General features: G+C 39.0%; 1 protein-coding gene and 1 long non-coding RNA gene across 3 annotated transcripts; one reads left to right on the top strand and one right to left on the bottom strand.

Annotated features, from left to right (window-relative positions):
- The first annotated feature begins 1,896 nt into the window (after positions 1-1,896).
- Positions 1,897-10,890, top strand: LOC143847410 (uncharacterized). Of its 2 annotated transcripts, XR_013235039.1 has the most exons (4): positions 1,914-2,067; positions 3,719-4,708; positions 9,966-10,843; positions 10,876-10,890. It is a non-coding gene; the product is annotated as an uncharacterized LOC143847410 (long non-coding RNA). The 2 variants fall into 2 exon arrangements; XR_013235038.1 differs by lacking the exons at positions 9,966-10,843; positions 10,876-10,890 and having other exon boundaries at positions 1,897-2,067; positions 3,719-4,344.
- Positions 10,891-11,161: 271 nt separating this feature from the next.
- On the bottom strand, positions 11,162-13,946 carry LOC143847409 (large ribosomal subunit protein eL21z/eL21y). The gene is made up of 2 exons (XM_077356223.1): positions 13,647-13,946; positions 11,162-11,705 (listed from the first exon to the last, which is right to left on the bottom strand). Exons 1-2 carry the CDS (start codon positions 13,881-13,883, stop codon positions 11,448-11,450), a joined length of 495 nt encoding a protein of 164 aa, XP_077212338.1. The 5' UTR covers positions 13,884-13,946; the 3' UTR covers positions 11,162-11,447.

Below are 13,946 nucleotides of genomic sequence, written 5' to 3'. Positions count from 1 at the left end.
CATTCCCCTTATTTTGCAGTTAACATTCACTTTGTACCAATAAAGTTGAGGGACTCATGTACTCGCAAACATATCTTGATGAGAGTTTTTATATGGTGTAAGCCCTTATGGTCCCTTATTTTTCAACAGTGTTGTACGGACCCTTATAGTCCCTTATACGGTGGTAATGCCATTACTCTCTTCATTTTTGCACTTTTTAAACAGCTGTCAAAGCTAATTTTAGTGTCATTATAATTATGATAGTGCAGATATTAATCCACTATTCATTTGGTCCCTTGTATTTTGATAGTGACACATATCCCTTCATGTTTAGCTTCTCGTCATCAACTAGTCAAACTATTCCCCAAAAAAAAAAAAAAAAAAAAAAAGGCCTGCCAATATCAGATAGCTCACTTAAGAACCTTGGGCATTCCGTATAGATCCTGAAATTTCCTCTTATCTTTTATTTTTGTTGATGGGTAAGCCCGACTAGATATCTTGTGGACACCGTCTTTATGTCAGGGCCCATCAAATGAAGGCTTTGCATCACCCAAATAAGGTGAGACTCATGTGTTTTTAGTCGGCGGACTAGAGAATGATCTCTAGTCGGCCGACTAGAAACACTTTCCTCATATATATATATATATATATATATATATCCACCCCTTTTGATCACCAGAAAAACCCCTTGTCAGTGTATCAATGACTAAAGAGGGGCTGTTGTACTTATGTTAGAAGAATTCAATGCCCCTTATTGCCACAGACACTGACAGGAGGGTGTTCCTAGTGATCAAAAGGGGCAGATATATTATTTTATTTTGGCGGAAACAAACGGATAACAACAACAACGGGGGAACAAACGGATAACAACAACGAGCTTTACTTCTTCTTTTTTTCCCTGGGAAGTGATATAATCCCCTGCCCCCTTTTCTTCCCTGGCCCCCCACCCAAAGTGTGTTTATCACTGCTCTCTTAGCCTCTAACTCTACAAAAGACAGGCTCGAGGAAGAAAATGGGGTGAATATGTCATTCCGCACTTTTATTTTTGTCTTCAAATGGTAGACGACTGATTTGATCCACCTTATCTTCGGAGCGAGGACCACAACCGACTCGGCTTCAGTGCGTTGGCCGCATCTGAGTCGCACTAGCCAAGCCGGCAATCACTCATTTCGACACGTGGGGCCCACAAAGACACGTGGCTTTTAGTTGGCAAAGCGACGTAAGCACCGAAAGGTTCTCTATCGGATGCACGACACGTATCCGTTCAGCGATAGATCACGGGGCGGCAAAATAAGAGGCAAAATGACGAATATATCCAAACTTTTCCATTCCGTTTTTTTTTTCATCTACGCCAACCATTTATTTTTTCAGTAGATAATTAATCAGACGGTTAGAATCATCCAATGGGAGTGGAATTTCATGCATGGCCCACCCACAGCAATGGCTAACATCTCAAGGGTTTGGATCATAGAACAAGTGGGCCCTATTTGCAAGGGCTCCCTTCAGTTTAGAATTCCTCCACTCAAGATTCTATAACATCCAATAAAACAAGGCTACTGTTCATGTCACTTCCATGTTTTGATAATTGCACTAAATTATATTGTCTTATATTATTTAAAGGTGTCAATAGTTATTACAATTCTCAGAAAACTCTGAGCCAATTAAAAAAAAAAGAAAAAAGGCAAAGTGAATTTCCTGCAATTATTAAAACATTATAGTAGCCTAAAACAGTGAGAATAGTGCCACTATCAAAAAATTGATAAGCGCGGATATCAATCCCGTAGGCGTATTAGTAAAAAAAAAATTATCACCGGACATGTCGGTGATTTCTTAAATCTTAAAGTGTAATTTTAGAAGCTTTGTTTGGTCTAAAATTTAAATCGCTTTACTCAGAGCATCTGAGAAGATGGGAGTGGGCCCACGTAGACCCAGGGCAGACCTGCCCGTGCTGCCCATGCTGCCCTTTGCCCGCTGCCCGCTGCCCGCTGCCCACTACCCGCTGGAAATGGCCTACTTTCTTCTATAAATACAATTGCAGTCGTGTGAAATGCAGTTTGCCGCTTTGGCTATCCAACGCCGGGTGCGAAGGTTTAGCCCTCTCCTCTTTTCTCTTCGCTCTCTATTTATTTATTTTAATATTATTATTATTATTATTATTACAGATCTAAATATCATTTCAGGATCGGGTTGACTCGGACGAGTTACGTTCAAATCCGTTCGTTTGATTTTTTTTTGTTTTTTGCTTTTATACTACTAACCGTATTTCATATCTGAGTTGGGATTCAATTCGTTTGACCCGTCCTGGTTATCGGTTTTTTTTTAGCAGATCAGATCGGTTTTAGTTGCCGGCCACGTCTTCCCGTTAAGCACGTGACTGGTCTCCTGATCACGTGCCGAGAAAAGTGTGGTCTCTCTGTAATCTGTATCTCCAGATCCAGGATTCTGACTGTCAGATCCCGTCACTGATCTCCGGTTATCAGATCATGGAAAATATTTTCTTATAAAACTGTTTCCTTTTAATGATTTAGAGGGGAATAATATGGTTATGGCTTAAGTAGGCTTCAACCTTCTTTTTTTTTTCTCCATGTGGAATCAAGTAATGGAAAATCAAGGAATTCTTGGAAAAAAAATTCCCTTTTTTGGAAAAAAAAATCCCTTTCTAAATTTTTTCGATTATTTCGCCGATAAATCATTACGTAGGTATATAATAATCTATGTTTGTAAAATTATATTTATATATTTTCTTCTGAATCTATTTGGCTTTGAAAAATTCCCATAATCTATTTGGCTAAATCCCTTGTATCCATCCAATGTCTACAGCTTTACCGTGAATAGGGTAAAGTATGAGAAAAACCCTTTAGTTTCGGTGTCGGTTTCCGCCACCACCAAAATCAAAATATTCTATTTCGGTGGAATTTTTTGGTATTTCTAAAATTTTATAGGAAATCATTAAGGGCCCGTTTGGATACCTCATATTTTTGTATTTGGATTTGGAATTGGAATTGAGTTTTGAATACAGAAATGAATAGATCTGCCAGCCAGCACATGTTGAGGAGAATAGAGGAAATGGGGTTACTTCCTACTGGAGGGAAGAGGTTGAGGAGAAAGAGGGTGAAGGAAACTGCCAGATCTGTGAATTTCCAATTACTTATTTCCATAGCATATTTGGAAATTTGATTTTTTTTCACTGTCGGTCACTAATTTGTGATCCTGATCCAAATCACAACACAATAAGGGCCCGTTTGGATGCCGAGACGATTTTGATTTGGAATTCTCACATTTGCAGCCCTTTTTGCGTTGACATTTGGATCCCAATTAAATCCGTGAATTTCCAATTCATCGACTGACAGTGAAAAAAATCAGATTTTATTTTCAAATAAGCTGTGGAAATAAAAAATTGGAAATCCGCAGATGTGGCAGTTTCCTTCACCCTCTTGGCTCCTCAACCTCTCCCTTCCAGCAGTAATTACCCCCTTCCCTCTCAGACAACATGAGATGGCAGATCTACTCATTTTGTACTGAAAACTCAGTTCCAAATCCAAATACAAAACCTGAGGTATCCAAACGGGCCCTAAAGTTTCAGCTGAGAAATTTCGGCAATATCTTGTTAAAAAACGTTTCAATGTGTTATTTCATTTCGGTCTTGGCCGACGAAATTTCAAACCATGATCAAAATATGTGGGTGGCAAATTTGGGTTTCTATTGTTTCATCTCTCTAACATGTCTTGTTTTCATCCAGCCAGTCTCAGAAAATTTCTGTTTTTTGGTTCTCCCCTACTCTGGAAATGGCTTCTACCTCCATTGACACCGCCGAGGAATGCTGCAAGGAAAACAGTAAGAACGCGGATTTAAGGAACTTGAAGCGCTCATTTTCGAGCGGTTCATATGGCAGCCAAGGAACTAAGTCATGCGTCTGTGCCCCGGCAACCCATGCTGGATCGTTCAAATGCAGACTCCACAGGGTAAATTCTCATGGACAATCATCTCTGCCACCTCCTAAGACTGCAGTCTCCTCTTCATCTACAAGGACCATCGAGGCGCAGTAAAAAAATGGAAAAAAAAAAAAACAGGGGTCTCTGTATTCATCTTCTTCTGTGAAAGCTCTTCCCTTCTGGTATATACACCATCTTTCTTGGTTGGTGTTATCTATATGTATGGGTGGTGTGCTATTTTGGATTGGAAGGCATTTATAGCATATTTGTACTAGTCTTATATGGAAATGTGGACTCAGGACATGGACAAAATCCTCATGTTTTAAGAGGATGCTGTAGAATTCACTGAATTGTTTAAAAATGGATGCTCTCTGCTTAATTCTCTCTATAAAATACAATCCATCTCTATAAAATAATGCAGATTTGTAGATAATCTATTGCACAAATTTGTGGAGAATTCACCACCCCTGTGCATGTTAAATGCGTTCTCTCTGCTTAATTCTCTCTATAAAATACAATGCATATTCTGTGGAAAATCTACGCCACAAGCACTATCTAATAATTGCTGATAAAGAAGCTAATTTTGGAGGCTGTTTTTATTTTATTTTCCATCTGTGCGTGTGTCAATGTGTGTGTGGGTTATGGATGTGATCATGAATCTAAATATTCCTTTTTCGTTACTTTTGTTCTTTCAGGTTGTATGGAGTGATTTGTGGTTTGATTGGAAGATTTCCATTTATGCACAAGCAAATGACGCCCAAATTTTGGATACATTTTTTTCTTTTTGCTGCTCAACGGTATGTGCACGGAAGTTCATCTCATGCTTAAGTTTAATGCACGCTTGAAATACCACGCATTTATATATTGAGATTGTTCGATTCCTATGTTCTTTGGTTGTTTTATGGTAAAGGTACGGAAATCCTTAGTTTGATTCTTGGGATTATTTTATGCTTGCATTGTGAGCTATCTTTTTTTCCTGTATTTTTTTTTTTTGCTGTTTATATTTGCGACTTATTAACACATGCTTAGAACATACTGATATGACTATATTTAAGGTAATCTAGGGAACCCAAGATTCCATTATGTCAGAGGGTTGTGGTTCTCTTGAAATATTTATGCTTCCAAGGATGGAAGAAACTTGAACACCCTCACACGCAACAAAAATAAGTATGCAAGAACTAACCAGATTCAAGGTATGCAAGAATTAAACAGATTCAAGGATTGCTTATGTTAGGGGTTCATGCTATGGTAACGGTACTGAGACAGGAGTACTAGTACAGGCTTAAATCAATAAAAAATATGCAAGTTTTGCTTATACGATCAAAATGTGCTGCTTGTAAAAAATTTCCAATGTAAATTATATACACAAGCACGCTCCAATATTTATATAGTTGCTTAAAAACACCTCCAAGTCAATCACTGACTTGATCCAGTCTACTTGGTTTTACCTTGGCTAATTTCTTTTCCGAGTCTGGGTGTTGACAGAGAGGAAACGGTGGATTCTTCCACTATATGCGTAGAATGTGACTACCCTAATGAATAGACGATAGAGGTGGCTGATAGATTAGCTGTATCAGCGCTCAAATTCTTTTATCGATATTGCCCTTTGATGATCAACCCCTTGTCGTTTAGGTTTACTATTAAGTCAACTAACGACTCTCGACTTGCTTGAGGTAATGAGAAATTTATTGTGTCGGCCAGGGACTTGCTTGAGCTTTGTATGATATGATGCTCTTCTTTTTTTATTTACCTTGGCTGAGTTTTTGTTTGAGTTGGGAGTTAGAACTAGGGAACAATTAGGTCTTTTACCTCAAGAGATGGGAGCTCGAGGCTCTTGCCATGAATACTTGTTGAGAAAAATATATATCACAAGTCTTTCCATTTGATGTCATGTGGGTTTTGTCGAGATTGATATTGGAATTCTCGAGGCTCTTCCCATGAATATTTGTTGAGAAAAAAAATATATCTTTCCATTTGATGTCATGTGGGTTTTGTCGAGATTGATATTGGAATTCTTGGAGGCCTATTCTTTGTTTTCTTTGCCTACTAAGGAAGGAGTATGTGGAAGTTGAGTTTATTTGCCACCTATTCCGCTATTTGGAAACTCTTGGAGTTCCACGCAAAAGCAAATAGTCTCACATTGGTAAAGTGAATTGGACGGGGATGGGTTATAAGGGAATGGGCACCCTCCCTCTAACAACTAGCTTTTACGGGTGAGTTCTACCCGGTTTAATTCCCAACAAGTGGTATCAGAGCGTGGTTGGAGCGATCGTCGAGGCCAGGTAGAGTGATCGTGGGTGTTGTGGTTGGATTTTTGGGAGTGGAAAGATTGTCCAAGAAAGATTCTCGTTCGAGGTGGAGCGCTACACCGTGAAGTGCGGAATAATCTGAGATGGTGGTAAAATCAAGTTCTACTCAGTTCAACATCGACAGATGTGACGGAAAGTGCAGTTTCACCCTATGGCAGATGAGGGTGAAGGACATCCTAATTCAACAGGGCTTGGTTAAGGCGTTGAAGGGAAAGGATGGGAAGCCAGAGAAGATGATGGATGCCAAGTGGGAAGACATTGAGTCGAAGGCGGTCAGCACGGTTCGACTATGTCTGGCAGATAGCATTATGTTTAACGTTGTGGAAGAGGAAGATGCGCCTAAATATGGGAGAAGTTGGAAAAGCTTTATATGTCAAAAAGCTTGGCCAACCGGTTGTATCTGAAGCGGCAATTGTACGGGCTGAAGATGCAGGAAGGCGGAGATCTTCTGGATCATATTACGGTGTTCAACAGGCTTGTGGATCAACTCCACATGGTTGACGAAAAGTTGAAGGAAGAAGACAAGGCCCTTTTACTTCTTATTTCGCTTCTTGATTCGTATGACAACCTAGTGACGACTTTGTTGTATGGTAAGGATGACAACCTAGTGACGACTTTGTTGTATGGTAATGATACAATAAAGTTAGAGGAAGTCACGGCATCGCTCTTATCGAATGAGATGCGGAAGAAACATGTTCTTGGTGGAGGTGAAGAGCATGGGTTGGTTGTTCATGGTGGGAGGGGCGAGATGGTCGACGTTGCTTCCGCGTAGAGGGGGAGATTGTTGGAGTTCCACGCAAAAGCAAATAGTCCCACATCAGTAAAGTGAATTGGATGGGGATGGGCTATAAGGGAATGGGCACCATAACAGCTAGCTTTTAGGGGTGAGTTCTACCCGGTTTAATTCCCTACAGAAACAATGCAATAATAGTATTTTCAAGGTTTCATAGCTGTCTCTAGATCTAAAATAGTTTGCTAAGACCTGGTTTCCATTGATTACCAGTTACTACCTCTAGAGGGTGCATGCTATGGCTATATCATCCGGTGGTTACTATCAAAATAACCGTCTAGCTATTTTATTTTTCCTACATTTTATGTCATTAGCTGCCAATTCTCCTTTGTTCTAGTCATGTTTCTCATGCCGTAGTAGCCATATCATTAGTTGTTTCTGACTATTGGAATCTTTATTAGCACATTATTCATTATTTTTAGCTTTCATAATTCAAAGAAGAATATGCAATGGTACTTGTATGTCTAGCAATGGTTGCATTAGGCTAATCACTAGATTTTATACAGTATGCGGCTGTTGATATAATATGTTTAATCAAGTCTCTATATCAAGATTTCACTTTTAAAAGTAAGATTCAGCCGGGTCTTTAGCTCAAATCTGGTAGAGTGCTTGGGAAATGGGAATGACCTCAATGTTTCTCAAGAGGATGGTGGTTCAAATCCACCAAGACCCCAAATTTTTCAAATTTGATCCATATGTAACCACTTGAAAAGAGATGCTTTTTGTTTAGGTGATAAAACGTATCCCTATTGGTAGCTAAATAACCTAAATTAGTTTGGTAGGGGAGTAACTAGTGTAATTAAAGTTCTTTCTTGTTCTTAACAAGCTACCAAAGCTGGGGAACAAATGGATGCTCTTCTGATATTAACCTATTGATCTTAACAAGCTGTTGAAGTTGGGAAATAAGATTACTATATCGAAGGCCTTCTCTCTTTTAAGCATCTATCTAGCTGTAGGGGCCCCTCTTGCTTGACTAGGTGGACACAATGCAGGTCCTACTGCGACTCCGGTTTGGAACTTGACTGGCACTTGAGGTCAGGTATAAAGGGTAAGGCCAGCCATCGTCACATGATGGATGCTACCTCTGGTTGATCTGGATTATCAGCCTAGCAGGACTGACCTTAGATGGATGATCCTAACTGACCGAATGAACTGTAAAATAACATGTAGGCAATGATCCAACATTTTAATTGGATATCCAACACAGGTCTACTATGTGGTAGATAGTTTAGGTCCACAACTGGTGGGGTCCATAAGTCCATTTCCCTGGTAGTGATGAACTTCAACTTGAACTTAAGGTGCAACACATCAAAGAGGCATCCTGCCCTCAAAACCCACCCTACATGTGTATTGGAGATATGAGCGATCCACATTGATTATGGGAAATGAACAAAATATAAAGTGAGTCCCATGAAATACAGATCTCATCAGTCATGGATTACAGATAGGGAACAAAGGGTACATGCATATCTGATGTTGGAGAGGATTGTAGTTTGAATTCAATCTTCATTTGTCCCTATGGATCAATAGCTTAATCCTCATCTCACACAAGGTGGAGAGCGGTCTATGATCGTTATTTACATTTGACCTGATGTCCTTTGACCTGATGTCCTATATCTGCTTCTGACTGTTCTTTATTTTATTTTATTTCGCCTGGTAAAGGTAATTTTATTGAAAAACAAGAGGACCAAGATGATCCCCTCAATTACATAAGAAAGATACAATAGAAATAGGAAAACCAGAAAGGTGAGGAGGTACAAAAACTAGGGAGGAAGAAAATCAAAGAACTCAAAACTCTCCCTAGAAACCCCATCTCTGACCCAATTTATCCGCCTCACCATTTGGTGACCTCCTTTTATGGGTTGAAAGAAATAGAAGACGTCCCAATCTTGTCGTGAATATCATCGAAGAAAGATGCGAATCTCCATGGAACAATCATTGATCTTCTTAACCATCTAATGACATTAAGAGAGTCACCTTCAACAATCATCTTGTTTAGATCGATCACCATGTTTAGATCCACGTTTTGGAGTAATTTGATTCCCTGATGTACGATGTGAACTTCTATCTCGTTAGGAGACCTCCCATACCTGAAGGGTCCGGATTCCCCAAATTGGATCCATCAAAATTCAATTTAAATACTCCTTGAATTGGCAGCGACCACTGTTGAACTACTTTGGGATTATTGCTAGATTCATTGCAAATCTCTTTCCAACCATGCCATTTATCGTATGCTACATTCTGACTGTTACTTTATATATTGCTTCTCTCTTAATCATTTACGCATTGCTGGCTTCCGACAAACAAAAATTTCTATCTACCCCTATTATATCCTCTACTCATAGGTCGGATTGTTGAAGAGACGACTACCGTTTTTTATGGCAGGACTGCATTTTGCTCTAACGGTAACAACTAATGACTAACAAATGTAAACATTTGAATAGAGATCAACTCAAGCATTAGATAAAGATAAAAGCAAACTCAGAGACAAATAACAGAGGACGAACTGTTTAACAAAAAAAAATAACAGAGAAGGCATTGCATCAAAGGCCTTGATTAACATGGCACACCCTTGCATTACAGTCCCGCCATAGTTCAGTTCTCTGGTTTTGCTTCCAACAAGAAGGCCTTTATTGTGCGGAGTGTCTCGGCAATTTTGAACAAAGCCATTTGGCAGCCTTCCTTTTCAAGAGACGAGCCACCACATAGCTGAACTGTCTTATTAATTTAATTCATATGAGGTGACAAAGTGGGGCTGCAAAATTGCTTTTGCCAAATTGCCTAGACACTCCTTTATTATCTTGATCGATTTGGAAGGAGAAAGCTTTCACTTTCCTTTCACTTTCCAGCTTGAACTGGGATTGTATATAATGTCTTGAGCTATTAACTGGCGTATATTTTGAAGTATGATTATTGGTTGCATAGATAACACAGTTTGTGAACTATCTTGTCTAGATTACAAGGCATCACCATCTGCTTCCGGCAGGAAATGCTTCAAAGCATCGTCTTTGTGCCCATGGAGGTAATAAATACTAAGGCCCCATTCGTTTAAGATTGTGACAACGTGCCAAACCGATTATTGGACTGAAAATTAAACATCAGTTTAGCTCACACAATCAGTTTAAATCTTCAACGAACAGGGCCTAGATGATCTTCAACCATTCATGTTCTTGAATTCTCATTATACAAAATATTTTTCTATATTCAAAGGATTCAAATAATAACGTATAAGGTGAAAACACATCATTCCACATGAAATCTTTGTCTGTGGTACTATTAGCCCCTGTTCTCAGAATCGAAAACAAACAGGTCTTTAAGGTGTGAATGAAGTTTTGATTATTTCTTATTCACTAAAACTCCATATTTACATTTATGCTTAGCCATCTGAAAAATCCGTAAAAAATGCAGGCATACTTATTATTTATGTTCTAAGGACTTGTCTCTCTCTCTCTCTCTCTCTCTCTTGCTTATTATTTATGTTCTAGGGACTTATCACCCTCCCTCCCTCTCATGTTATAAAAGAAATGCAGAGAGAATATGAAACGTCATTATATCTTTCAACAACAAAAAAAAACAGAGAGAGAATATGAGTAGTCATTAGCACATTAGCAGGGCTAGGGAGAGGAGAAAGAAGGAGAAGACAGAACAAGAGATCTTTTGTAAGAAACTCATCAAGCTTACCACGATATAATTTGCTCAAGGATTAATGAAACTAACAAACAAACGCAAATAAAATCCATCATTCACCAAAATAAACACGCAAATCAAAAGATAATGAAAGCAAATTACATGGTTTGATAAGATTGCCTACATCTAGCCAAGAGAAGTAATAGGTATAATCTTCTTCAAAAAAAAGAAGTAATAGGTATAATAATAATACATTATACAACCAATATAATGTATTATTATAAAACGAGTTCTCAAACGACATTTCATCAGCTACCATCTCTATCGAGTAGTGGAAACCTCCCAATCGAAATCTAGCTCATCCACCCCTCCACCTGAACCAGTCTCGATGACTTCAGCCTAAGGCTGAAACCTCAGCAACCAAAACCAGACTCAAATTGCAAGGTTGCCAGTATTGAAACAGAGGATTGGACATCGGTTTTTGTTAGGCTGAGAAACAGTTTATAGAGAAAAAGAACGCATGCTAGAAGAAAACAGAACCACCACGTATGAAGATTATAATAGACAGCATCACACCTAAGCCATATAACAAGAAATCATCGTTTAACATCAGAAAACCTCTTCAACTTACTGTTTGATTATACTAAAATGTCACATGAAAGTAGGTTCCTACCAAAACAACAAGAGGATATTTAAATATATCCTAAAACACGCACAATAAATGAAATCCTGCTAAAGTTTATGCAAAGAACGGCAATGGCAACACAGCAAAATATCCAGAGTGAAGAAATGGAGGAAACAGGTAAAGGATCAGTAACCGCCTTTAAGGTCGTTAACAACGTCATACGGAATGGGTGTAACGGTTTCTAGGGTGGCACCCTCAACCATAAAACCAGGCTTAGGGCCCTCAGGCTGCCTCTTTGTACTGATCTTCTCCCCGCGAGCTTTTGCCTCCGCCTTCAACTCAGCATTACGGATTTTCCTCAGCCGGAACTCTTCCCGGCACCTTGATGGTTGAACATGCTCCACCCGTACATGGATTCTCTTCCTGATAATCCTGTTCCCGACCTAAAAAAATAAGCCAAACCAAAATATTTAAGTCAGTTGAGACAATATTTTAGTCGGCATGTACCCGAAGCATCAGCAATTCAGCACTCCACAAATGGCAGAAAGATGAATCCAAAGAAAAGGATAAGTACAGATTGATGTAAATGTATGAGGACATGCCTACCTAGTGTATCTGTAGAACATAATGGAAGTAAATCTTGAGATGAATGAAAACCCATTGTATGCTCATCAAATTGCAGATACATGCTCACAGGAATGAGCCAAATATATGCATCCAAACAGTTAGTGAAAGAATTTGTATGACATACTGGTGATTCCAGATAATGCTAACATACAAGAAATGAGCCAAAAATACATATCATAACTAGCGGAAAAAAAAGTTATAAGAGAGAGCATCTCAACTGGCCACCAAATACTATATCCATGGGGTACAGTTCAAATTGCTTCAACTTCTATTGAGCACCAACTAGGCAGAACTATATGGGGCACAATTCATGAATGGTTTGGTGTTGAAAGAATCGCAGGGAATGACACTCACGCTACAGTATGTTTCCTGGTGTTGAGAATTAAATTTGAAGGCTTTAGGGACATAATGGGAAAGCCTGCAAATAATTTTGAGAAATTGGAAAGCTTGTAAACATTGTGGTCTTTCAAGGAAAAAGACATTAAAGGTGGCTAGATTAGGTTGCACCATGCCACCGTTACATAAGGGTATACCATCACAGTTTGGAAAGAATAACTTTTACATCTGGGTTTAGACTTTTGAACAAAAAACTACAGAAAGGGTCTTTATGATCGTTACGAGCCTCACCGCCGGCATGTACGAGAGGCCTCAGCACTCAAGAAATGGTAGAAAGATGAATACCAAGAAAAGTATGCTGTAAATGCATAAAAACATGTACGAACAGTGGAAATAAATCTTAACATCCATAAATCCCCATTGTTGGCTCATCAAATTGCAGATACATGCCAACAGGAATGAGGAGCCAAATCTATGCATCCAAACAATTAGAGTAAGAAATTTTATGACATATAAGCAATTCCAGATATGCTAACACACATGAAACGAGCCATAAATACACATTATGACAATTCGCGGAAAAAAATATGACACATAATATGAGATATATATTAGAGTATCTTGACTAGTCACTAAATACTATATCCATGAGGCACAGTGCATCGATCCATCTACTACATCCATGGGGCACAGTGCATCCATCCATCTTCTATTGATCACCAACAAGGTACTATTTGGATCACAATTCATGAATGGCTTGGTGTTGGAAAAAATTGCAGGGAATGACATGCTCCGGCATGTTTCCCAGTGTTGAGAATTAAATCTGAAAGTTGTAGGGGCGTAATGAGAAAGCCCGCAAACAATTTTGAGACATTGGAAACAATGTGGCAAAATTGAAAAGGCATCATCAAATAATGGTATTTCCATCATTGTTAGATAGTAACTTTTTAGGGTATTCCATCAATTTTGAGTTGAATTCCCCTACGATCTTCAGCTTTAACATGAATTAGCAAAGAAATATAAAATCCCCTACAGCTAAGCTTTGACATGAATTAACAAAGAAATATAAAATCCCCTACAGCTAAACGTTGACATGAATCAGCAAAAAACTCAAAAACCATTGCAGATCTCAGTGAACTCTAACAGCTCAAGCTTTGGGGTAATTGGTTGTTTCACAATATACATAGATCCAACGTGTTTGATCCTAAGGAAAAAACCTAAAACGCAAGATGGGTATTTTCAAGAATGCAAAGTTTACAAATAAAGTAGAAAAAGAAAAGCCCCAAACAGCAATCTAGATTTAAAACCAGAAGCACCCACTAGCATACACAATACCCAAAAATAATGAAAAGTCTCATTTTGTAAGTATAAGAAAAAAAGGGGCCAAACATAATGAGAAGTCAGAAGAAGAAGAGAGAGACCTGTTTGTTAACTTCAACACCGATGGCTCTTTTGGTAACGTTCCAGACCTTTCCGGTGCGACCATGGTAGAACTTGTGGGGCATCCCCTTGTGTATGGCCCCATTCACCTTTATGTCCACGTACTCTCCGATCTTGTAGGTTCGGAGGTATGTGGTGAGGGGGATGTAACCCTTCTTCCTGAAGGGCCGAGCGAACAGATCTCGAGTTCTAGAACGAAGACCGTGACCAGCAGGCATTTTTTTCTTTTTTTCCCCCTCTCTCTCTCTCTCTCTCTCTCTCTCTCTCTCTCTCTGTCGACG

This window comes from Tasmannia lanceolata, unplaced genomic scaffold (genome assembly GCF_043159265.1).
Source record: "Tasmannia lanceolata isolate RefF3 unplaced genomic scaffold, GAP_Taslan_0.1 ptg000015l, whole genome shotgun sequence".
Classification (NCBI taxonomy): domain Eukaryota; kingdom Viridiplantae; phylum Streptophyta; class Magnoliopsida; order Canellales; family Winteraceae; genus Tasmannia; species Tasmannia lanceolata.
The sequence above is the reverse complement of the archived record's forward strand: the minus strand, read 5'-3'. Positions and strand labels throughout refer to the sequence as shown.